Consider the following 23,562-nt stretch of genomic DNA (forward strand, 5'->3'; position numbering starts at 1 on the left):
AGTGTAGTAGAGAGACCACATTTGTTTGCCCTGACAGTCTCACAGCCAGTCTATGGAAAGCTCCTCCAGCCTTTGCACATTTATTAATCAGCTCAGCTCTAGCATCAACCCACTGCTTGCTTTCCCGCTCAGTTAATCTCTCCTAGTACCAGGACACAGTACCAAGTGGCACCCAAGAGACCAACAACTTCAAAGGGGTTAAAATAAGTGATCCCACAAAATGAGAAATCTGCTTCTACATACCAGGTGCTAAAAGCCAAAGCCCTCCCTCCCCACAACAGATAACTTGTCTCCCACCTGTCTGAGGCCCTTCGGTATTTTCTTCCTTTTCCCAAGGTGCTGACAAAGATTACGATCATTTTCTCGGTCGGAGCTGTACTGGTGGTGGTGAAGTCTGTTCTTTTTCGGAAGATACGACAGCCCATTGGTAAGTGCTTCCCGTTTTTTCTTGGCTAGAGGATTCTGACGCTTCTCCACGCGTTCCTGAGGTTTCAGAGCTACGTCCTTCTGCAGAGGGAGAGAGCAGGGAAAGGAACAGAAGAAAAACACAGCGGTTAAGATATGGCTCTGATTTGGCCGATCTCTTTAAGCAGCATTTAAGCAGCTGTGCCGTGACCAGCACAGCATTCTCAGGGCAATGCCATGGTCACCAGAATAGGAAAAAGCAGTCTTCACGAATGCCTATCAGAAGATAGGCAAATGCAAAATAAAATGTGTAAGATGAAGCAAGTGCATGGAAGCAGACACATACTCCTTTAGGTTTTATACTGTCAAGTTCATAATTCTCAAAAACATCTCATGTATCAAGTGTGCATGCATTTAGAAGACAGCACATGTTTATAATGTTTAAATTAACAATCGTCTTTGATTTAAACAAGGCTTGGTTTTTCACATTTATTTTTATTATTTCTTGTATTTGACAAGCCAAGGCAAGAGCTGACCTAAATCCAGTTATAGCAAATGAATCTCAATTGACTTCAGTGGATGTTTCCCTCAAGCCTGACCTAAGCAAAAGATTTCCAAATGCAGGGGGGACATAAAAAACCACTTGTATTTGAAAACTGTTACTGACCCTTCTTTAAACCCCAGAACCAATACCTGTCTATAAAAACCACTCAAGTCTTATAACCTAAAATAACCTGCAACTCAGAGAATTCATATTTTTGTTTCAAATAAATGTTACTTGAAAAAAAAATTTGCAATAACACAGAATTAAAGGCAGAGGAGGAGGAGGCTGAAGGGTCATTAGGAGAGAGGAATTAGAAGCTATTGGAAAGGTGTAAATTACAATTCATACTGTGCATCTAATAAATACAATCTGCTAAGTCACATCTACTCCAAGAACTCCATACATAAGAGTACAGTGTCTCCATATAAGGGGCATATTACTTAGATAGATATTTATATATAAATATATATAGATATCTATTATAGATATATGTATCTATGTATCTATAATACTTTAAGCATACTCTACTAACATGCCTGGCTGCTCTGACTAGAAGCTCTTTACGCCCTACCCTAAAGTACTGTGTGATCTCGTAAGTCTTCATGCTGCTGTTTATTGTCACTTAATATTATAACGACAGCAGGAAAGAAATTGGGGTATTGGTCCCTGTGCCACATAAAGATTCAGGTTCAGGAGAATATAATTCAAATTATGCCACCTTCTAATGCAAAAAAAACCATGCCTAAAGGCAAAAGTCAGTTTGGCTTTAATTAAAGAATGCTCCCTAAATGCCTGTCTAAAACACAAGAGCTTCACAAAATTCATAGCTAAAACCAATGAGAAGATTAATTAAACCGAAGACAGTCAAGGTTCAAATTTGATATTTGGTAAAAAGAATAATTTTACAAGCATTAAAGGAGTACAGAACAGAAGCTATAAGACAGTTTTTCTACCTTTTCTTCACCTAAGACACCATGGGAAATATCCAAAGCTTTTCTTCACAGAATGTTATTCATACCAGAAAAGTTAGAAGCCTTATCCAATCTCATGAAAAAAATCTTTAGCATCCTTAGCTATAAAGCAGGATCAGTATTTTAAGAATGTCATGTCTCTCTGGTTCTTCCAGCTACTAAAAAATAAGTCAGTAGTAGCACTGATCTTCAGAATATGTTTTGAGATCTACTTGTGAAAAGCACTGTACACAAGCTGAGCGATCCTACAGAGCAAGCCCAAAGAAATGCAAATCAGGAAGAAACACTTTCCTGAGCACACCTTCGGTCTCCTTCACCAGGAAGGTTTTCGATTTAGATCCATGCCATAAATGCAAGAAGGCAAATTCTCAGGTGTCACATACTGCAGTAATGATTTCACCAATGCTCACCATCAATAGCTTCATAAAAAGAGCAACTACAGCAACTAAATACATGTTGACCTCCTGGATAACAAACGCAGAGTGCCTCAGACAGCCGTTCCCGCGCTTGGCCCTAATTCTGCTACACTCTGTGAAATAAACTGGAAAAACTAATACTGCAATTCACCCAGGGCAACTTCAACACAGGAAAAAATTACCACCAGAATTACAACTTGTTCAATGCAGTCTATTGAAACAATGAGATATTTTATCATAGGACAGATTCATGCTTTAAGATAACCATCACCATGCTGCTAATGCTAAACATAAATCTTTATTTTTTTCAGATCAGTATAAAAAAATCTAATACTTTATGAGTAGTATATTATACCAGCACAGGATGCCTGTTAAAACACAGAGCTAGTATTTATAGATAGAAATGGAGGATTCACTCTCAATACGAAAGGTTGAAGGAGCGACGAAAGGGACTAACTTTCTGGGAAAAAAAAAAAATCTCCTAATGACTAAATAGCTTTCATGGGATTTTTTTTTTTTCCCCCAGCTATGAGTGATCTAAATGAAACAGTGGCAAGCTTCCAGAAGCTTATAAAATGTCTAATGGGGCTAGCACTGCCATCAAGAAATTACTAGTTCCCATTAGCTTTAAAGATGGTGTAAAATGGGTCACATTTTGCAGATCACTATGGGCATATCTGGCATAATCTCCTCCATAAGAAGCCCATGTTCTAGCCAATTGCATAAAGTTTCATGAACTGTCAGATACACCTAAAGAAATAAAGTTTAGCTCATGTCAGAATTGGGATGAAAGAATCTGCATACATACCTACGGCAAAGATGAGTGACACCAAATTCACAAAACCTTCTGCAAACTCTATGAAAATGTACCTTCCAAGACAGAAGGAACAATTTGCAGAAGTCTCCAAAAATAAGGTGCCTCTTCTGCTCACAACCAAAGAGAGGAAAGGGAGCTCCGTATGTACATAGCTTGCCATTCTGCAAATTGTAAAATCAGGCCTTAAATCCAGTCGGGTGGGTGGGCTTACTATGAAATTTAGACATAAAGATTGGTGTTTAGACAACCACATTCCTCCAGAACAGCCGCCTGCTTTTCACCAGCTGACATCGCTGCAGAGAAAATTACAGAGTGCTGTGGGTCAAAACCCTGTATTATTGAATTGTATGGGAGAACCTCTCATTGCTTTCAACAGATAAGCAATTTGGCCTTAAAATATATATGTATATAGAAATATGTATTAAATTCCTCATCTGCAGACTGGACTGCAACAGGACGTGTTAAAAGATTACAAGTTGAGCCATGGGTGAATACGATGCATTGAAACTAGTTTCAATAGATATGACACAGGGTGTCAATCCTCACGTTTGAGGGTGCAAACTGCCCGGGATTGTTTCGGACACACGGGCGGTGCAGCAGCACACGCGAGGCTGCAGACGACGTGCACGGATTCTGCCCTCTTGGAAGCCATCGGGTTCGGCGGAGGCAGCACTTGGCTGGGAACCGTGGCCCCACATAAATCACTTCCCCACTTTCCGCCCTTTCTCCCTCATCCAATTTTTATCTTTCTGTTGTTTAGATAGGACAATAGCTGTACCATGCCGCGTGCTAGTACATTAGCCAGCACAATCTTAATTACAGACTTCAGGCATCATCATGATTAGAGTAATAAGCTGTAATTACTCTAAGGTGACAGGACTGCACAGACCTTATCTACATAGATAAGGAGATGTAGTAATATTTCATGTCGAGACGTATTTTTTCAGCAGCTACCCATGGAGTTGATTCAAACTAAGTAGCAGACCCTGCGAACAACACATTCAGACTTTAATGGAGGTTTTTCTCCTCTCCTGCCAGCATACAAGCCCACACATTATTAAATAAATCCTACAAACATATTAGGCATGGTTTAAAACCATCTTATTCAGAGATATCTTTCATCAGTAAAGTGCCTTAAGTGTATCAGGAAGGTGACTTAAATGTATAAATATGTAATTACATGCAATTCAATACAAAAGTGCATTAATATTTATGAGTGTACTGTATAATCTAAAAAAATTTCCATTTGTTTTATTTCTATTGGGCACATTAATCAACCTGATACCACTATACGTGCCACAGCAGAGAAGAGCCGCCCATGCTGAACAGGCTCCTGCCGCGACGTCAGTGAGCAGGAGGGCTGCCGAAGCCTGATGGGGTGGCACTGCAATCATCTCAGCTCCAATTAATATTAACAATTTCAATCAAAATCCTGCATTTGGTGAAGGGAGGAGAAGCAGCTTCCATGGGTACATCAGATAATTTCTCGAGGTAGGAGGCTTGAAGGACACACTGCATTCTCATCAAGTGTTAAGCTTTCAGAGAGCTATGCCTGATTTATTTCAGGAGAGTCCATCTTCTTGCTTTGTAAATGACAGCTTATTAATTATAAATCAGATCCTCAGTGGCAGCTGAGCAGTGCTTCACACTGCTTGGCGGGGTACACACTTCACCCCCATGAATCTCACCCGAGCGCCAGTCCATCGCTGCTGCCCTTCCCTCCTGTCCATGCCCTCCAGCCACCCTCTCTCTGACAACAACTTCAAAACTGCAGGTAAGCAACAGGAATTCTGTTCCACCCCTTATTACAGGATTGTTCTATGGGAACACTTGATGAAAAGAAACACTGCAAAGGCACCATGTAGCAAGTGCACTGCAGGCACTTAACTGGATGAAAATTTCAGGTGCTGCTCAGGGATTTCAAGTCTTGATCTTTCCAAATCATCCTTGTAGATTATCATTGTGATTCCAGTGTTGTAAGAAGTTACTTTCTGAATTCCCACTGCACATGACCCCAGCAAAGTACAACTTTTACAAATTGATTATTAAAACCAAAAGTTGGTTACAGTGCAGGGCTAGTAAAACCAAATAACAACTGTATCAGTCTACAACTATAGTTGAATTATTTGCTTGTCAGGTTCTTTCTAAAGTTCACAACGGCTTTATATTAGAGCCCAACAGTTTATCCTTTACTCCAACAATAAAATTAAGTACAAAGGAATAAGGCACTATTAAAACCACATAATTATTAAACAGTCATGAAATGCCAATGTAGTGCTCCACTTAAAACACAAATAGTTAGAAAAGCAAGTTCGAATCTACCACTTTGCCCCTGTCCACTATTCAGACATCCAAGCATCCTTGTCAAATAGAAATGTAAGAAAGGTACTTCTGGAGCCTTTTGTCTATTTTCAAGGTACAAGCAATTTACATTTGATCAGGAACACTACTGCAGAAGGAAGAAGCCAATTAAGGGAAGGAAAAAAGAAAAAATACATTTTCACTAGCTACAAAAGCTGATTTGAAATTCTTCCCAAGTTACGGACACAACTGTAAGACAGACTCAACACCTCGGCCCTGGCTGTCAGCTGCAGAAGGGCTTTGTTTGCCAGGGGTGTTACGTGAGGAGAAGCAAGATGCAGCCAAAAGGCATCCTATGAAAAAACGCACAAACAGAAACACTGACAAAACCACCAACTCCATTTTCGCTGAGAAAATTTGTTGCAAAAGTTTAGCTTGCAAGAAATTAAGATGACTAGAGAATACAGCTGAGAGAAATACCGCAGCTTTGTTGGCATCTCACAGTGGGTATCGTTAGCTGGGAATCCAGTACAGCAACACGCACAAACAGCTGCACAAACTGAACCAAAACCCCCTCAGAATCAGGAAACAGTGCCAGTCTGAGGGTACCAAATTTGCCATCGCATCTTGACAGCCTTCCTCGACTCATACTGTATCTTCTGTTACATTTGGGAAGAATTTTTATAGCTGATGGATGAAAATGCCCTAAGACTTCAATATATCTCTCGCACGTTTCATAATTCATTATTTTAGTTCTGGCAGTAACAACAAGATGCAAGGGTCTGAAAACGGTACACTGACTAGTCCCTGCAATCTTTCAAAATCAGAAAATAAAATGAGATGTTTATAATAGTCATTCATTTCCCTCCAGATCAGGTAGTTAAACACACTATGTATTCTTCTGAATGCACAATTAGTTCCTCACAGGCATTTATCTAGGGGAAAAAATTGCAAACACTATTAAAACACCACCAGGGAGAAAGACAGGCAGGTGTAAAGTGCAATGCAAAAGAGAAAAGAGTTCTCAAAGTGTAGAAATTACGGTATTTTAGGACACAAGGGGCTGGTGAAGAAAGCCATGATGTCAACTGTAGTGGGTACAGTAGCCCATCCACTAATCCCAGCAATTTCTTCAAGTTGTGAGACCTCTGCAGAAAGGTTTAATCTCGTTTGGTTTGGTTTTGTAACATTACAATGCATTGCCTCCTGCATCTTTCTGGAACCTGAAAACAAAGTGGTTGGTTCAATGTTGTGCAAAAAAGGTTGTGCAACAGACTGAAGATGAAATGCTGTACCAGGCTGCAGGACGCTATGTGGTGATTACAGATGAAGGCAAAACAATAGGAAAGCAAGTTGCTGTCTGCTTGAGATATGTTTTATAAAAGTGCTTCTGCAGCGAAGAGATTGCTTTGATTTTTCATCCCAAAATCATTTGTTAACAATATCATTGATAAACAGAAGGCTTCTTTTCAGGTGCTGCTAATTTAAATTACACACAAAAAAACTACATTAAAGCAACATTATTGAGGTTACCAAGTCAAGGACTTGGAAGTTATGAAAGGCCAGGATTAAGGCTGCAACCACCACCTTAATTCAGCCCTCTTGTGCATATGCATCATGATACAATCTTTAATTACATGATCGCGTGCTCTTATTTCCCTCTGCAGAATGGAAGGTATTCAGCTAATGAGCAGCCCCTCAGGATTTTGTTTTCTCCTCTTTGTCCAACATGTGGACCTAAAACTTGTTTACTTACACTCCATTCACACCCTCCTCCAAATGTGCAATCATTAATTTCCTCAAGGGCTTTTCTATATAGCTTCTCACTATAGTATCAGACGCTCAACAAATATCAGTGACCTATTTTACAGCTATTTAGCCCGATGAAGGAATTTCACTATTCCCATTTTATAGGTGGCAACAACAGTCCTGACATCTTCAGGTCAAACACGTCTCGTAATTTTAAGAACCTATTAGGAAGCACCTAAGATTTGATTTTTCAGAGAACTTAGCTCTACAGAGCACTTTATCTAATGAAGCACAGCCTTCACTGATTTCAGCAGCTACTGGGAACGCTAAGCACTCTTGCAAATCAGGCTTTAGTAAGCATCACGTATTAAAAGGACACAGATAACAACTGTTTCTAAAATATGTAGTGCAATGCCACATACTAAATACGGGATGGAGGCAGAGGAAAACTGGATTCTAATGACATTCAACTCAACCAGCAAGAGGAAACCCTCCTGCCATCTCCCTCACTGTGCCCCTTCCAGCTTCAGTAACAGGTGGGAAAGGGGCTCAACAAGAGAAGAGCCTACAGAGTAAGTCAAACCTGTTTGAGTAAATTACTTCAGGATCTTCAAGAAATAAAGTAGGCCATTACATTATTAACAGTGGCATCACAATTCATAAAAACACAAGGGCCAAATAAAAAAAACACCACCACCACCTTGGGAAAACTTAAATACATACTTGCCTGCTACATACACACACCAGGCAAATGGAAACACGGAATCCTGTACACATACCACTCCTCAATGGTTATACACTTTAAATTGTGTTCTACCTGGCATTATTTAAAGAATATATGGCTGTTAACTCTTTTCTACTAAAATTTTACACTGTTTGTTGTCATAGTGGGACAGCAGACACTCTTTAGCACAACTGCGACTTGTACTAACATGCTAGACCTAAGGAAGTAATCTAAAAGAAATACTTTACTCAGCAAAATAAACGTCCTTCCCTGTTCATAAGTTCCAACAACAGACCATGCCTTTCTTCAGCATACTGTGTGTTTGGATGCAGACATCTATTTCTCAGCAATTTATGGCACTTGATACTTCAAACGAGATCTGCATTGTTCCTTTGTGATTAGTCACACAGACTACATAATACTGTTTCTGTGCCTTACCTGAATAACTTTTTCCCATTTAATTACACATACATGTGTATCTAAGTCTCGCTGCATTCAATGGGATTTTAGCAAAATCCTTTAACTTGTACTTATCTGTTTTGAGACTGCTGAATATGAGCATACACTCAAATTTTTACCCTGACATGATAAAAAGCATGTGTAAAAGAAATTTTATTCAAGCATTTGAGTACAAAAGATTAAAACTTTAACAAAACTTACAAGTCCTACACACCAACTTTGACAGAAGCAGAATGTAATTACTCAAGATTTCAAAGGCAAGCAGTTCTACAAAACAGCTGTAGCAACTTAGCTGAAAAGGAAAATGGACAGTCATACATTTTTCATAGTATTCACTAAGCCTACAGATGCTACACAAAATAGATGTTTAGCTGAAATCTAAGATTACAATGCCAGCTGTTGAGCCAAAGAGGCCCTATGAAATCAAAGCTGGCAAAAACTGATGTCATACCTGAAGATGAAAATCAGAGCAACCGATTGCCATTCATTTCATCTTTTTCAAACACGACATGGTATTCTCAGCCTTATCCTCCCTCTCCTTTCTCAATTTTGTCAGTCAAAATACTGTACCATACCACGCTACAGTTGTGGAGAACAGTCATCCAAATTACTGGAATCAATGCAACCAGAGTTAGGAAAAAAACCTACTCTTGGATCTAGCCTTGAGAAAGCGCTGAGCAATGCCAGCTTAGATTACAGAGCCACTGAACTGTTTTTCTTGAAGCTGCCCGGTTTTGTGGAAGGCAAAGTACACACAGCTGATTCTGCTCAGACTGATTTAGCCAGAAACCTGCATACTCCTGCCAAAAGAGAAAGATCCTGAAGCTCCCACTCCACCCAGCTTCTGCCAGCCTCGAAATCCTGTCATGTTTTTTCTAGAGATTTTTCTAGGTCTTACACAAGATGCTAGCGAAGTCCAAGGTTACCTCTTTCTTGCAGATTTGACTGAATCGTCTTCATTACACCTGTGACTCTGCCTTTTTTGAGTATACGCTGTCTGAAATACCAGCAAGAACTGGCCTCTCCCAGCAGGGAATCTGCATCCTCTGCTGGCATCATCTCAGCCATGTTCTCTCCAACTCCTCCATGTACAGTCTTTGAAACTTTTCAAATCATCTTCGATAAGTTCTTGTCTTTCATACACCTACAACCTTTTTTTACTTGGTAAAGCGCCCAGGGCAGATCTCACAGCAAACAGGGCTGGCTGCCCTTTAGGCCCACCACCACTCTGCGAGCATGAGCTCTGGCAGAATTCAGGACACAACTCTGAGTGCTTCTAATGCAACAGGCGTGTTACCAGTAACAAAACGCTCCATTCCAGACATGCTTGACATAACTTACATCACGGAGACTGCTCACACAGTGTGCAGCCCTCGCAGCCAAGGGAACTCTATTCCCACTGGCCCGGGGTTTATTTCACAGTGCTGGGCCTTAAATAAATGTGCTTGATATACCCTGTGAACTGCACAGCCACATTCTCACAAAGTGTTTATTTTCTTTGAGGAATCAAAAAAAATAGAAAACGGGTGTGGAGGAAAAAAAAAAAAAAAAAGAGTCCCTAGGGATGCACGCTTTAAATCGTCAGGCCAACAAAGAGGACTTCATTGCTCTCGCACTGCTCAGTTATAGTTATAGATTAGGCAGAGAGAGAAAAGCATTAAGCCAGCTCCCAAAACAAAGGTGAATTTGTTTTGTTCCACTTGCCACAACACACTAGTTGCACATTTCCAGCAGTCATCCCAAATCTGTATACAGCACTGTTATTCTATATAGTCAAGCCACGCACAGCAACACCTTGATCTGATGCACAAACGCATTCGTCCGTGGGCACGGGCTAGGACTGTCTACAGTTTACACAGATGCCTGCATCTGAGTTCAAGGGTCAGCTTCATGTCACAGCAGGGCCAAAGTTTTTCACCTTGGAAAATGGGATTTTCATAGTGGAGAGAATCCAACTGAACAGTTATCAAGTACCCCACTGAGTACTATGAAACACAAGTAATTTCAGTTTGTCTAAACAATTGAGCAGCTCTTTAGTTCTCCACTGGAACTTCTGGAATTTTTTTTCCTTCACATAGTGGGTTTTTTTTTTTATTTGCACTTTCTGTTCTGATTTGGAATGGAAATAATTTTTAAAATTTCAAACTTTCTCCAAAAAGAAATAATCTGTATGTTGGTATCCATAGGTATACAAGATCTGCATATACTGACCAAAATACACATGCCATCTTGGGACCAAATTACATTTCTTTCTTAGCTTTAAGTAAAGAATACATCCCCTTTTAACCTTGTTTATTTTGTGTCCAAAAGCATCAGTCCTTTATTTTTGTCCAGCATCCTGCCAACTTTACCAGGAGACTTTTGCAATGAAATCACACTTCTCCAGTGGAACCTTTGGCACGAAGCTGACTGGGGGCTGCTCCACTCTCCAGAGTGGTGTTCGCTGAATAATTCAAATGGCACTTTCGTCGGCAGGCCACGGACTGAGGCCAAGGAGTTAGTGGGCCAATAAATCTTACATTTAAAGGGTATCCCCCCTTAGTGGTAGGGTTAGAATAAATGGATGTGGGCTTAGACAGCTCCTATCCCTGCTATTCCTGCACTGGGCCTAAACAGATTACTTCAGCCTCCAGGCTCTTGCACTGGCACCATTCATTAGCACAGCTCTCAGCATTCATAAAAAATGTATTATGGTTTGTAAAGCAAATCAGAAGCACCTCTGTAATCCTCGTCTTGCAGAAAGATGGTACAGCACCAGTGAAGTCCAATGTATTCTGAAGGTCTCACAACGCTCCCTAAAATATCGTGGCCACAGAAGGGAACTGAGTCGGGACACCATAGAAGAGGTTAGCTTTGCTGCTGTATTAGCCTCAAGACTAAACCAGAAAATCTGCTCTCCAGGAGTCAAGACAAAGAAACCACCTTGAGACAACATCGGTAAAAACAACTAGGAAACTGCGCTACATAGGGAGAGAATTGGGAGAGATGGAAACATCCACATCATTTATTTCTGTATCACAAATGAAGTCTTACAAGCACACAGGAAAACTGGAGGCATCCTTCTGCACATGAAAGAGAGCTGGACAAACCTAGCTCTTTGGACAGACAGTACAAAAATAACCAAGGAAAAGGAGAGAGTTAGAAGAGCTACTCATGGATTATGCCAGACGGCAAACGCTCCAACCTGCAGACTTTTTAACCAAACCAAAAGCCTCCACATAATAATGGGTTATAATTATTGAGCTTTTCAAAATACGAATCTATTTTGAAACAACTCTTTTCCATCTCGTGGGTCAAAAAGTCAAACTACTTAACACACTTGCCTTTCTGTCTTCTAAGCTCCTACTCTCTCATATTCCTCTTGATTTTCTTTCTCCTTCTCTGGCAACCACTTAACTCTACCACTGTTCTTGGCATGTGGCATACAACCTCACACAAAAGACTGATGAAGGCAGATTTTTAAATGAAAGAACAGTGATTAGAAAATAAGGGGAGAGAGAGAGAGAGAGAAAGAGAGCTCAGACAGGACCAGAGGACTGCATCACTGAAGGTGAGCTTGGTAATACTCTTCATTAGGAAAAGGATCAGAACCTTTGTACAATTAGTGGAAAAAAAAGAAACAACAGTTCAACTTCCCATCTGCGAAAGAAACCTTCTAACATTCAGGCTGAAAAAAATAGTAAAGAACAAAAGTTTAAGAAATAGAGCAATATGTAACCTTTCCATTTGCTGGCTTATTCTTCCCCTAGGAAACAGATACAGTGAAGATAAATTTGATGATCAAAAAACCAGAGGGATTACATTCTTGTACAGTGCTGATCACTGGCAAATCCCCCTCTCTGCAGTTCAGAAGCAGAGCTTAGCATAACAGACAAGATTTATCATTGCCTTGTCCTTTGCACCACTTACAAAGTAGATATAACTTGCTCCTATCTCAAGAGTCCTCATTCATATACACAGATGAAATAAATACCAGAACTATTTTGTTGTTATTTTACAAGGGTGTAAGCCACCGTACCAAATGCAGAGAATCAGACCCACTGGATAACTGCCACACGTTTTTTCCGTCTTCATTTCTCCGCTTCTGCTAATGCATTGCATCCTTACAACAAAGCATTTGTTTCAGCTTTAGGGCAGTGGGTGCTCCAAAGTCTATGTGGCATTACCCAAAAAAACATCAGGTATATTCAGCAGTTTCTAAGAGAGGAAACGCACTTCTTCCCTTCCATCCTGTGTTTAGAATACAGAGTCTCCAGTTAAATGGGCACAGAAGAGAGCATGAATAAATAAAAAGGGAAAAACAGAGATGACTACTTCCTTCAGTTTTATTACAGGGCACACTGTAAAGCTACCTGATACACCAGAGAAAAAGAAAATTTCCTTTACAGTTGTGCCATGGCTGAAAATATGATGTTTTCTGCAAATATTCAACTTTTTTAAGCTACTTTGTGGATAGATCTTTTAAAACTGAAGAGTCATCTAATATTCAAGGCTATTCAGTGACTGGAAAAGAGATTTCTGTAGTATTTCTTGTTTATAGCCACGTAGAAGCTACAAATTTAACTTGGTAGGGATGCACAGTCAGGGGATCCGGTTCCAAAACAGAACATCTCAAGTCAAGAGCTTCTGCTAATGCCTCCAGCAAACTTGTGAGGAGTTACAAAAACTGTGAATCATACCGCTTGAGCAATACTTACATTCAAACCACACTTTATCATATACCCGGCTGTCTCGACTGAACTTGTAACCACTTCTCCTGTAGACAGCATCCGAACTGCTGTCTCTCTGTAAAAACTTGCCTCAAGCAGAAAGCAGATAAAGCTCTGCAATGCATCTCTCGAGAGCTACAGAATATGTTGAAGAGAATTAGAACTGTATGCAGGAATCAGTCTGCACTTGAAAAGAAACCTTTCCTATTAAAGATTTGTTTTCTAAGCCGCTTGTTGGTGCCGGTATCCAAATCTCTCCTGTCTGATCTTATCACAACTTGTACCCTGCCAGGCACGGGATTAGAGCTGGCTGGACTGAGATGGTAAGTTATTAATGTGGGTACTTGAAGACAAATGTTGAAATTCCTGATCTTCCACTGACTCTCTATGTGTCCTGCAGCAGTAAGCTAAGCCCCAGCCCACAAAGCAGGTATTCAGGGGCCTAAACCTATTTAATTCCCATTGACTGGTTTTCCAAAGGAAATAAATGGCTCTGGGAATTTGGGCCTTTAGCCCTTCCGTGCAGCAGTGCTCATCTGTAAAATGGAAGTAAAACCACATCCTATTTCATCTGTGCTTCGTAATGCTAAATACTTAAAGAGGTAAATGGATCAGGCACCTCAGGAACACAGGGGGCTGCACACACGCTTAGAAAAAACAAACAAGACACTGCAAAGGTGATGTGGGTTCATGGAGCGGTTGGCACATTTCCCTCCAGTCAGACCTAGATCAAGGCAGCCATCTTCTGGATAAGAAATATAACCGTGTCCAACTGCTACACGCCATAAAACATCTCAGGGCTTGCGCTATTCATTAATTTATTTTGGAAACAGTAGCAAAGACAGTCTCTCATCTCCCAAACCTCTTCAGCCTTTCAACTTCACCAGGCCAAACCACCACAGCCAGCATGTTCCTGGGGTATGTCCTGTGGGACTGCTGCAGCCCTCTTCCCTCTTGCCCCACCTTGCCTTCACACCCAGGGACTTCCTCCAAGACACCTGCCAAGCAGGTACTTCTTGCATCTCCCTGTTCTCCTCCAATTGATGTGTGGGATAGGAAAGTCATGTCTTCCATCTCTTCTCCATCATCCCTCCTGGAAGAGGAGAGCATCTACATCTCCCTTTCTCTGCCCTTCATTCAGGACAGTCTCACTGCTTTCGCTCAGCTGCATGTATATGGATTTGTTCTTCCCTCTCACACAGGTTCCCTGCATGCGCTGTTCCCCTTGCTAACACAGAGAGGTCACAGCATTTCCCCTTCCCTGTTCTTCATCCTAATTCCAGGCAACTCTCGAGGTCTGTCTGTGGCAACTGAGGCATGAACTCTCCATTGAAGTGCAGAAGGAAAATCCTTTATTATTACAATGGTACATACTTATGCTCTCGCTATGCTCTCGCTACCTTAGCTCTTAAGCTTATCAGAAACTAGACAGTCATCAATACTCTCTCCCAGAAACAATTCCATACTTTTTTCCAAGCTGACTTATCTTTCTTCCATAGCCTGCTTCTCCTCCAAGCCTTGCTGCTTCGCTGGGCCGGCGCAGGACAGAGCTGGCACTTCTTCAAGCCAGCGCAGGACAGAGCTCCTGCCCGGCTCACCAAGCAGAGTTCTCGACCCTCACCAAGCTCCCCAAACAGAGCTCCCTGGCTGAGATGACTAGCTGATGTCCATTTGGCTCTTAAGTATTGAATCTCCCACAGCTGCGCAGAGCTGACACTCCCACATCTGTCCTCCTCCAGAAGGATCAGTCTCCTCCCTTTTCCCTCACCACTGGCTCTCCGCATCCTCTTCCTCTGTCCTGAACTAGTGCCTCTGCTTCACGAGAAGCATTCTCCTGCTATCCTTCCCCCCACTGACAACTCTCTCCATACAAGTTGCAGCCTTTGAAATCAATAAAGACTGTTCATTCTCCTGCGGGTTGAGAACTTCTGATACCTGCATGGGAATGAAGAGTGGGGGAAAGGGAAGAAAAGACTGCAGGCAGTTTTCCTTCTAAGCTCCCCACAGCCCTTGAACATCCCCTACCAGCTGTTCTGGAAGAGCAGCACTGCTTTGACAAACCACCAAACAGCAAAACTGCACAAGAGACGGTATGCTGTCAGCCTGTGCCAGTCCCCTCTTCCCTTGTACTCCCCCAGAGTCAGCCCCACTGCGTTTGGAGGGACCATTCACCTGCCCAACGTCATGGAGATGCACAGATGCTCCCAAGGCCACCAATGCACTCTCAGTCACAAGGAATTCAGGTGCTTCATTTCAATGCAATTCAGCGGGTATTAAGTCCCTCTTCAAGCAATGCTCCTACATACCCTGATGGATCCAGGCCGAATTGCCAAATGCACTGTGGCATTTGGGAGTACGAGACACAGCCCCTGTGAGGAATGGTGGGAAGAGGCCTTAGAAGAAGGAATTTAAGAAGGTCATCCCTTTTTTTCATTTCTATAGCCTGTCCCCCATTCCCTAGCCTATTTAACACCTCATGTAAATAGGGCACTCCATAGAAAAGAAGTTCAGGACAGAAAATATAAACGAACACTTTGAAGAGACACCCAAACTCTGTAGTTTTATTATGAGGCAAAAACGACCTCAAAACCCCAGACTAAACAAATGCCTAGAGTGAAAAAGATGGAATAAATTAAAGGATATAATTATGGCTGGGAAAAGAGGAAAGGAGGACACTCAATAGGATGAAAGACGGATTTGAGAAACAAGAAATGAAAGGAGGTGTCAGCTTGAATCAGCCAGGCTGAAAACTGCTGCTGATTTTGACTGACATACTGAGACTTTCTGATTGCAAACTCTTTCTTTAATAGGCTGCAAATTCACCTCTTCACTTTGACTTTGATCTTAATGCAAATGTTTTATAATGGACAGATTTAATGATGTTCAGGTGCTTATTGGTTCTATCGGACTTGATACTGGAATCAATCTCCCCCTTTAGAAAGCTTGGGTTAATGGCAAAGTTTATTAAACTGCATGCAGTCATTCAGAAAAGATCAATAGAGACATGATTACAGAGCAACCAGAGGATTAAACATGAGATTTATCACAAAATTAAACTGAATTAAATGTTCTCTGATAGCACTTGAAATGCTGTCAATACTCTTAACTGATAATCTATGCTTTCTGTGTTTACTTAACAGGCAGCAGGGATGTCTGACTCAAGAAAATGACAATAATGTAAAAACATAAGCTGCAAAGATTTGCTGACAGCATTAAACCTCACCTAGAAAACCATTATTTCTTCCTGTGAGAAGAGCAAAAGCATTTTACTTCTTTGCCCATTTCCTGTTTAAGGGCGAGGAGGATACAGTCCTCTCACATACCACACTTCTGCAGCCTCCTTCTCAGGAATATTATAGGATGCATAGGACAATAAAAGATAATGTACAGGGTTCCAACAAAATATTTTATGTTTCCTCCTATGGCAATCTTTACCTCATTCAGAATTATTTTATTCCTCCTTTCTTGCGTTCTTGATAACCTTACTTATGCCACACCCTGAGAAATCTGTCAGCCTTACCGCTTCTCCTTTCCCTCTAGCTTAGCCCAGCTACCTCCCTGGGTTCATACACTCAGACCTCTCCTTAGGCTGGCATAGCACTGTGCAAACTTCTCTGATGCTCTCTTCCAAAAAAATTCAGTTCCAAGCATAAAATAAACAGGAGCACCAACAACACAGTACCACTGGCCTAAGAAACTGAAAAGGAAGTCTAGAAGAAAAATTCAGACCAATTTTACAGAGAGAAACAAAATCTAAAGTCAAACGCTATTCTTCTGGGATGAGATCCATCCCTGAAACAGAGCTGGAATTTCCCAAACCCTGCTGCATCCTGAGATCTGTTATCAGAATCACACACAGAGATTATTGCCATCTGCACTATAATAACGTGGTTGGCATGGTTTTGAGGACCAAAACCTCAACTCACAGCAGGAGAGAAGGGGGAGGGAGGGAGGGGAAGAGCAGGAGCTTGTGAGTTCACAAAAGACCAGATGCAAAGTAATAACCAATGACAACCTCAACTTTGATAAATTTTGAACCTCTTTGTGTTTCTGGGGCTTTCCAAAATGGTCACAACGTATAAACTCAGCTGAAAAGCTTCTTTAAGAATTAATGTTTGTGTTCAACGAGCAAGCAGGCCGAGGGACATCAGCTTCCAGGATGCTTTTTTCCATCCTATTTTTTGAAGAAAGGCTGTATCCCGCCATCCCCTCCACCAAAAGCTTAATAAACCTTGATAAAACACCTCAAAGGAAACATGACCATCCAACAGCACATAAACCACCCAAAACAAAAAGCACCAAAAAAATCCCTCATCGACTATCATGAATTGAATTTTTACTGACTTAGAGGGGCTTAGCTACTTTCTAAACAGGCTCAGCTATCCCTGGTGTACTTTGCAAAATTCAATCCAGTAATCCAATCCCAGATGCATTACGTGAAATCTTATTTCTCTGAGCTCTAGAAAAGAACAAGCAAAAGGAAGTCTTTAGGAACACTAATTTGCCAATAAATACTGACTGAGCCAATTTTGCTTTTGCTGCTTTTGGGGGGGGGGGGGGGGGGGGGAGGGAATAAAAGGGAGAAAAAAAAAAAAGAGCACTGCTGTCTGAGTACTATATCTACTCATTAAAACTTCACTTGTGGATAGAAAAGATACCATGGAACATGTACCCTGAAATTAGCCCAGCATGTGCTGCCCCAATAAACAAATCCTCAGAAACTAGATTAGAGTCATTCCCAATAGCTTTCTGCTGCTGAAATCACTACCAGTTCTGTCCAGAAAAGGAAAATCTCTGTAATATCTAATAAATGGACCAAAACAGCTAAATGAATAGCAGGGCAATAGCACAGCATGTTCTAGCAGCAACCAATGAAGCTATAGTCAATACACACAGTGGCTGTTAAATTTTACATCAATACCATCACACAATTAAGTCACTGAACGCCTGAGCAGAGTAGTAAAGCACTCGGCATTATGTGAGCTCTGAGACCGTGTGTGAGCAAGGGAAGCAAAGATTCACCATGGTACTTCAGCATTAGGAGAAAGCCCATGTTTATCGCTTTCTCTATATGCTTTATGGGATGCTCTGCAGATGACACAGATGGCATTAGTAATACATGAGTGCTGACAATCACTCGGCTCCACAACTCTGACGCTAACCCAAAATGGCAGCTGTTTTGTCAGGAGGGCAAGGACCAGGTTAGCAGCTGCACGTGACATTAAACATCCAGCTCTGACAACATCCTTCTGTCTTGACACTCTCCTGCAGGACCCCAATTTATCTCCATTCGAGCAGGCTGCTGGCCTGGCTGTCTGGCTCTCCCTGCTGCTGCCTGCCTGCAGACCCGCGAGCCAGGCTGCCCAGCGGCAGGGAGACACACTGCCCGTAAAACGAAGGATTTCTGACTTCTTGATGCTTACCTATGGAAAAAGGGAAGCAAAGCCCACATGAATGCCATTGCATATCTCAATGTACTACCTAAAAGGTAGGCTGAAGCCAAGCAGGTTATTACCTGAATAACATTCAAGTATTACGCAAACATTGCGTCAAATTTAAAAATGTGATTTTCCAGGCAGTTGTTTCCCTGCAACTGCTGATCTCTGAAACAAAGGCCATTACGACAGTGCTGCTTATGTGAACAAGCAGCACACTGGTGCTGATACCAAAGCGTATCAGTGACCCAGAGGCAGCTTGAGTCAGTGTGATGGGCTGAAGCGGTTCATATTTCTGCCCTGGACAGAAGCAGCCTGCTACAGACAGCACTAAACTACAGCTGGGCAAGCTGCATGAAAGCAAGTTCCTTTCCAATGGGAGGCTCATCCCTGTCAAATGTGCTCCTCCTGTCCTGTCCCACAGTTAAGAGATGCTGGATTTGCTTCTTCCCACCCTCCTCTGGTCATTAGGCACAGAGATTCAGGGCAATAGGCAGATGACAACTCGGGACACGGAGCTGGAGGGGTTTCTGTGGCACCAAAAAAATCACTTCCCTCAAAAAGCTGTTGCTGTGTTCTCTGTGGTTTATTAATTTAATGGTCAGGATAATAAATTCATGAGTAATGACAAAGAAATTCCCTAGAAACTGGAGTGCTCAAGTGTCATTGAAACTACATCTATTTAGCAAATAGATGAATGCCTTTCACTGAAGACTGTCGTGTGATTAAGCATCTGTCACTGTCTCACATAACGGCTGCTCCTACTTCAGTAGCACAGGTAGCTTGAATGGCTCTTTTTTATACAGATGTAAAGATGATCGTGATGTGAAAGGAGATCAGCAACTGAAAATCCAATTAATGAACTGACATATAAGTAGTGGGTCACTCCTACAAGTCTTCTACTCCTGTTGACTTGTCCAAGCTTAAGTTTTTATAATCAGATTCCTTTAAGTTTTACAAAGAAAAGAGAATAGATTTTGCTTTCTGACTTAATTTAGTTTGAGTTGAACGGGCTCATATGTTCATCATAGGGTACAAGCTTTATTTAGGGCTATTTTTCTTTGATTTTTTTAACTTTTTACAAGGACTGAGATGCTGAATCTATGTTGTTAGTAACTTAATTTCTTAAAACTTTGGGGTGATAAGCCAGTCAACTGTTCCTTTCTGTTACTTTTAGCCTTCTAACTGAGCAGTACTTTTCACATGTGTACCCTGCTCAGCAGTCACAGAAACTGGAGGAAGTTTTCCAGGCAATTTCTGTGGGCTCTGTTTCCTAATGCACACTCCAAGAGGTTAAGAACAAAGAATACACTGGTTAGTACACAACTCTGCTGTCCTATTTTCATTGCCAAAAATTCACAGAAAGTCCCAGTGAAAATGTGGCTGAATGACAGAAGTTAGAAAGCTGGTTGTCCTAGGGTAGGAGATGTCGAAGATAAAACTTAGTCGACTGGAGAGGGAAAAAAAAAAGACCATGAATGGTCTTTCCAAACAAGAAATTGGAACAAGAAGGAATCAGAAGACTCTGCTTGTACAGAATCTGGCTGCACCTCAAACAAATGGTTTCAAAGCCTTTCCCCACAATGCAAGATAAAGAAAGAAAAAGAAAGTAAATGGTCAGTGGGACAGACATTCAACCTGGAGACACACAAATGCAGTTATTCTAATTTACACTAGCTGAGAATCTGCTCTAATTAAAGGAAATATTTCTGCACAGATGAAAATGAAGGATGAGATGCTCAAACTAAGGCCAAGCAAGTGTCAACAGAATATTAGCTGCTGAGGCTAACAATTACAGGGACTACTAAATATCAGGTGGCAGGGCACATATGGATCACCTAAGGGACAACAAGCAATAACTTCGTCCTAACTAAATGACTGCAGTAAGTCCATACACTGCTTACAGCTTATTAGAAGAAGCTTAGAGCCTTATGAGACAAGATGATCAGAAATTCTTCCACTGTGGATCCTAAATGTTTAGACCAATACGTTTGAAAGTCTGGTCTGCTGAAAACCATCATAAAATCAGAAAGTTTCTGAGCAAGGTAGAATAGTGGTAGAGTAAAACACGGGGGAGGGGAGGCCCTTCTCAGCACATTCCCAGCTGATCACAAGCACACACAGTACCATTTGGGAGGCAACTTTATGTGCTCTTAGTAGTAGATTAATGAATGTAATTACCTAACATTGTGGCTGTGAATGCCGCAAAACTGTAATTTATAGCATGCTGTAAAGTTCTAATGTGTTTTTATGTCCATAAGCTGCTTAACCATAATCTAATGCATTTGTACACGAACACTCTCCTAAGTGGTTCTCAGCTAAACAGCAAGCACGAGTCCCCCTTCCCTGTATGCTTCTGCTTTATGTCTTGATAAACCAACCTTTCATGTTGGGCATCTGAGGAGAAGCAGCTGCTAATGATAGGAATAATTTTAAGTCTGGTGGCAAGAACTTCTTTCTTTACTTGATGAAATAGGTTCCTGGATGGACAAAGATGAAGGACTGATAAAAAAAAAAAGCACCAGTCTCTTACAGGGTGGCAACAGAGCTGAGTAGATGCCCCTGGTGAATAAAGGGATGAAACACAGACCCCTGGCCAGGTAGAGAGCCAGGACTCACCCCCGCCACTTGTTCCCACATCTTGGGCTGGTCAGGCCCCTTCTGTCCCTTGGCCAAGGTGATATGTGGTGCGTATCTCCTCTACAGCCAGGACACCAAGCAGTATTATAATCCATCCACAGCATCATGCCATTTCCAGGAAGTATTCACGGTGAACTACCTCAAACAAAACACTTCACCTTCTCTCAGTTTTCAGCTGCTATGTTCTTCTGTTTGCTGCTGGCAAGACGCTATGGTCACTTGATACCTTCTCTGTTAGAGAGGAGAGATGTGGTCAGGACTCCTGAAGTACATGCTTATTGTTGCCACTAACTCATTTAGGCAGACCATTTAACTTCTTTATGCCCTTGCTTAACCATCTGTAAAATGGGACTAATAATAAACCTCAGAGGGATTTAGTGAGGCTTAATTAAATGGTTTGTAAAGTGCTTTGAGATCCTCAGGAGAAATGTGCTGTGCAAGTGCAAATTATTATTATTGTTACAGTGCTTTCTACTTCCAACACAGTTAAATATTAATGATCCAGTCCTCCTAATGCCCAGTGATACAACTTTACTGAATAGTAATGTTCTCAGCTAAAAAGACACAGGAACTAGTGGCAGGACACCAGAAATTTTTTCTTTCTTGCTCATTCATAAGTAGTCTGAAACAGCAGATAAGAGCAAATGTTTTAGTATGTATTAAACTAAGCATGTGGATCTCAAATGCATGTGTTCTACATGCAGTCAGTTCAGAGCTGAAACATATTGCCAGTTACAATCACCAAATCACACAATGTTCATATTACACAGTACCAGAAACCCATTCAGGAAAAGTCAGTATCATAGCTAATATATAATAAATGCTTTTCCTGGTTAAAAATGTACCACTTTGCAGAGATCATGGCATGAGTAACGTGGTTAACATTCAAGTAAAAGCTTCATCCTGTCAGAAGGAACATCAACGTCCTGTTAGTTACACTGCTGTGGCTTTGCACTGGGAAGTGCATTTTGGTCTTTAAATAAGATATTTCTATTGTGATCCAGCAAAAAGAATCTGTAAATTGTCTGCAGGCAAAAAGCAACAGCCACAATTCCTCCTCTTTTGTCAGCCTCTTCCAGGCCAACCTAAAAAGAATAAAAATGAAAAAACTGACTTCAGGTCACAGGAGTTGAGTGAATGCGACCTAGTTTGCAATGGATTGTTCCTTGCTTACCCTTTCAACCCACTGAGCTGCACGTCGTAAAATGCAGCCACAGGTGCAGCAAGTTCTTTCCCAACAATGAACTCTTATCTCTCTTGAACACATTAGAATCTGGTAGAACAGAACCCCAATTCACCGCTGACTAGTATTTTCTTAAAATTTCCCAGAATTTAGTTAAAATATATAATCATATATTAGAAGCCAAATCAAACGTTGGGGGGGGGGGGGGGGGGGAAAGCAATGCTAAACTTGAAGGTATTAAGGTTACCCATGCAACCTTGGCTAGTCTCTGCTTTGGAACTGCGGTATGGTGCAATTTTTAATTATATGGTGAACTATGACTTTTCTATTTGATCGGCAATAATAATATATAGTATATAACTGAGACATGCAAACTACTGATAATGAAGTGCAGCCATGTTTTTCTCATCCTTATGCACTACAAAGTGAGTCTATCTAAAGAACAACTGATTAAAAAGCACTTCTAATTTACTTACGTTACAGATCCCAAACATGATAAAAAAGCAAAGGAAAATGAAGGAAAAAAAAACACAAACAAAAAATTGGAAAAAAACGCATCATCATCCCCAAATGAAAAATGCCCTTTGCACTGAAGCTGTGGTTATCAAAGCAGAAAGAATACACCAGGTCGAAATGTAGCAAATAGAAATGCGTGAAGTTTGCACGCTCAGAATTACGAAGTGTCTATTTCATCTGACTGGTCCATGCAATAGAAGATGACACACCTAAGACACAGAAAGCTCTAATAATAATGATGCGGTTTTTTCATTTTATAGACCTTGTTTCACCCCACTGAACTGAGATGGATGCTCCTGTCCTGCTCCTTCTGTAGTCAATGGAGAGACAGGACCGATTCTGGAGGGACATTTCTAGGCGAGGGAAGCTCACTGAGGCTGTGGAGTGTGCACCTCCTCTCTATCAGTCGTAGAGGGAACATACAACCAGCAGGTTCCCAAAACTTGGGCACCTTGCTTTGGTTGGATATGAATCACAAAGCCTAACGGTCTCAAGCTGTTTTCCAATAAGTTAATTCTCATATAGCCTGTGGAGTTGGCAACAACTATCCCTCCAGCTCTGTGCTAAACAAACTACAGAGATAAAGTAAAATTTCCCAGGTCTTGTATAAATGCAGGGAGAGCACCAGGTCTGAAACCCTGCAAGCTGTTCTCTTCCTTCCTCCTTCATCATGGAGCAAAAATCATTCTCACT

General features: G+C 41.3%; 1 protein-coding gene across 6 annotated transcripts in view; it reads right to left on the bottom strand.

The window, feature by feature from the left end:
• The window catches only part of AUTS2 (activator of transcription and developmental regulator AUTS2), a 789,175-nt gene that overhangs the window by 577,697 nt on the left and 187,916 nt on the right, over window positions 1–23,562 (bottom strand). For all 6 annotated transcript variants that reach the window (XM_074844867.1, XM_074844868.1, XM_074844871.1 and 3 more), the window contains exon 2: window positions 298–507. In XM_074844867.1, coding sequence (XP_074700968.1) covers window positions 298–507 — 210 coding nt within the window. The remainder of the gene's footprint in view (window positions 1–297; window positions 508–23,562) is intronic.

This window comes from Strix aluco, chromosome 19, assembly GCF_031877795.1.
Source record: "Strix aluco isolate bStrAlu1 chromosome 19, bStrAlu1.hap1, whole genome shotgun sequence".
Taxonomy (NCBI): Eukaryota; Metazoa; Chordata; class Aves; order Strigiformes; family Strigidae; genus Strix; species Strix aluco.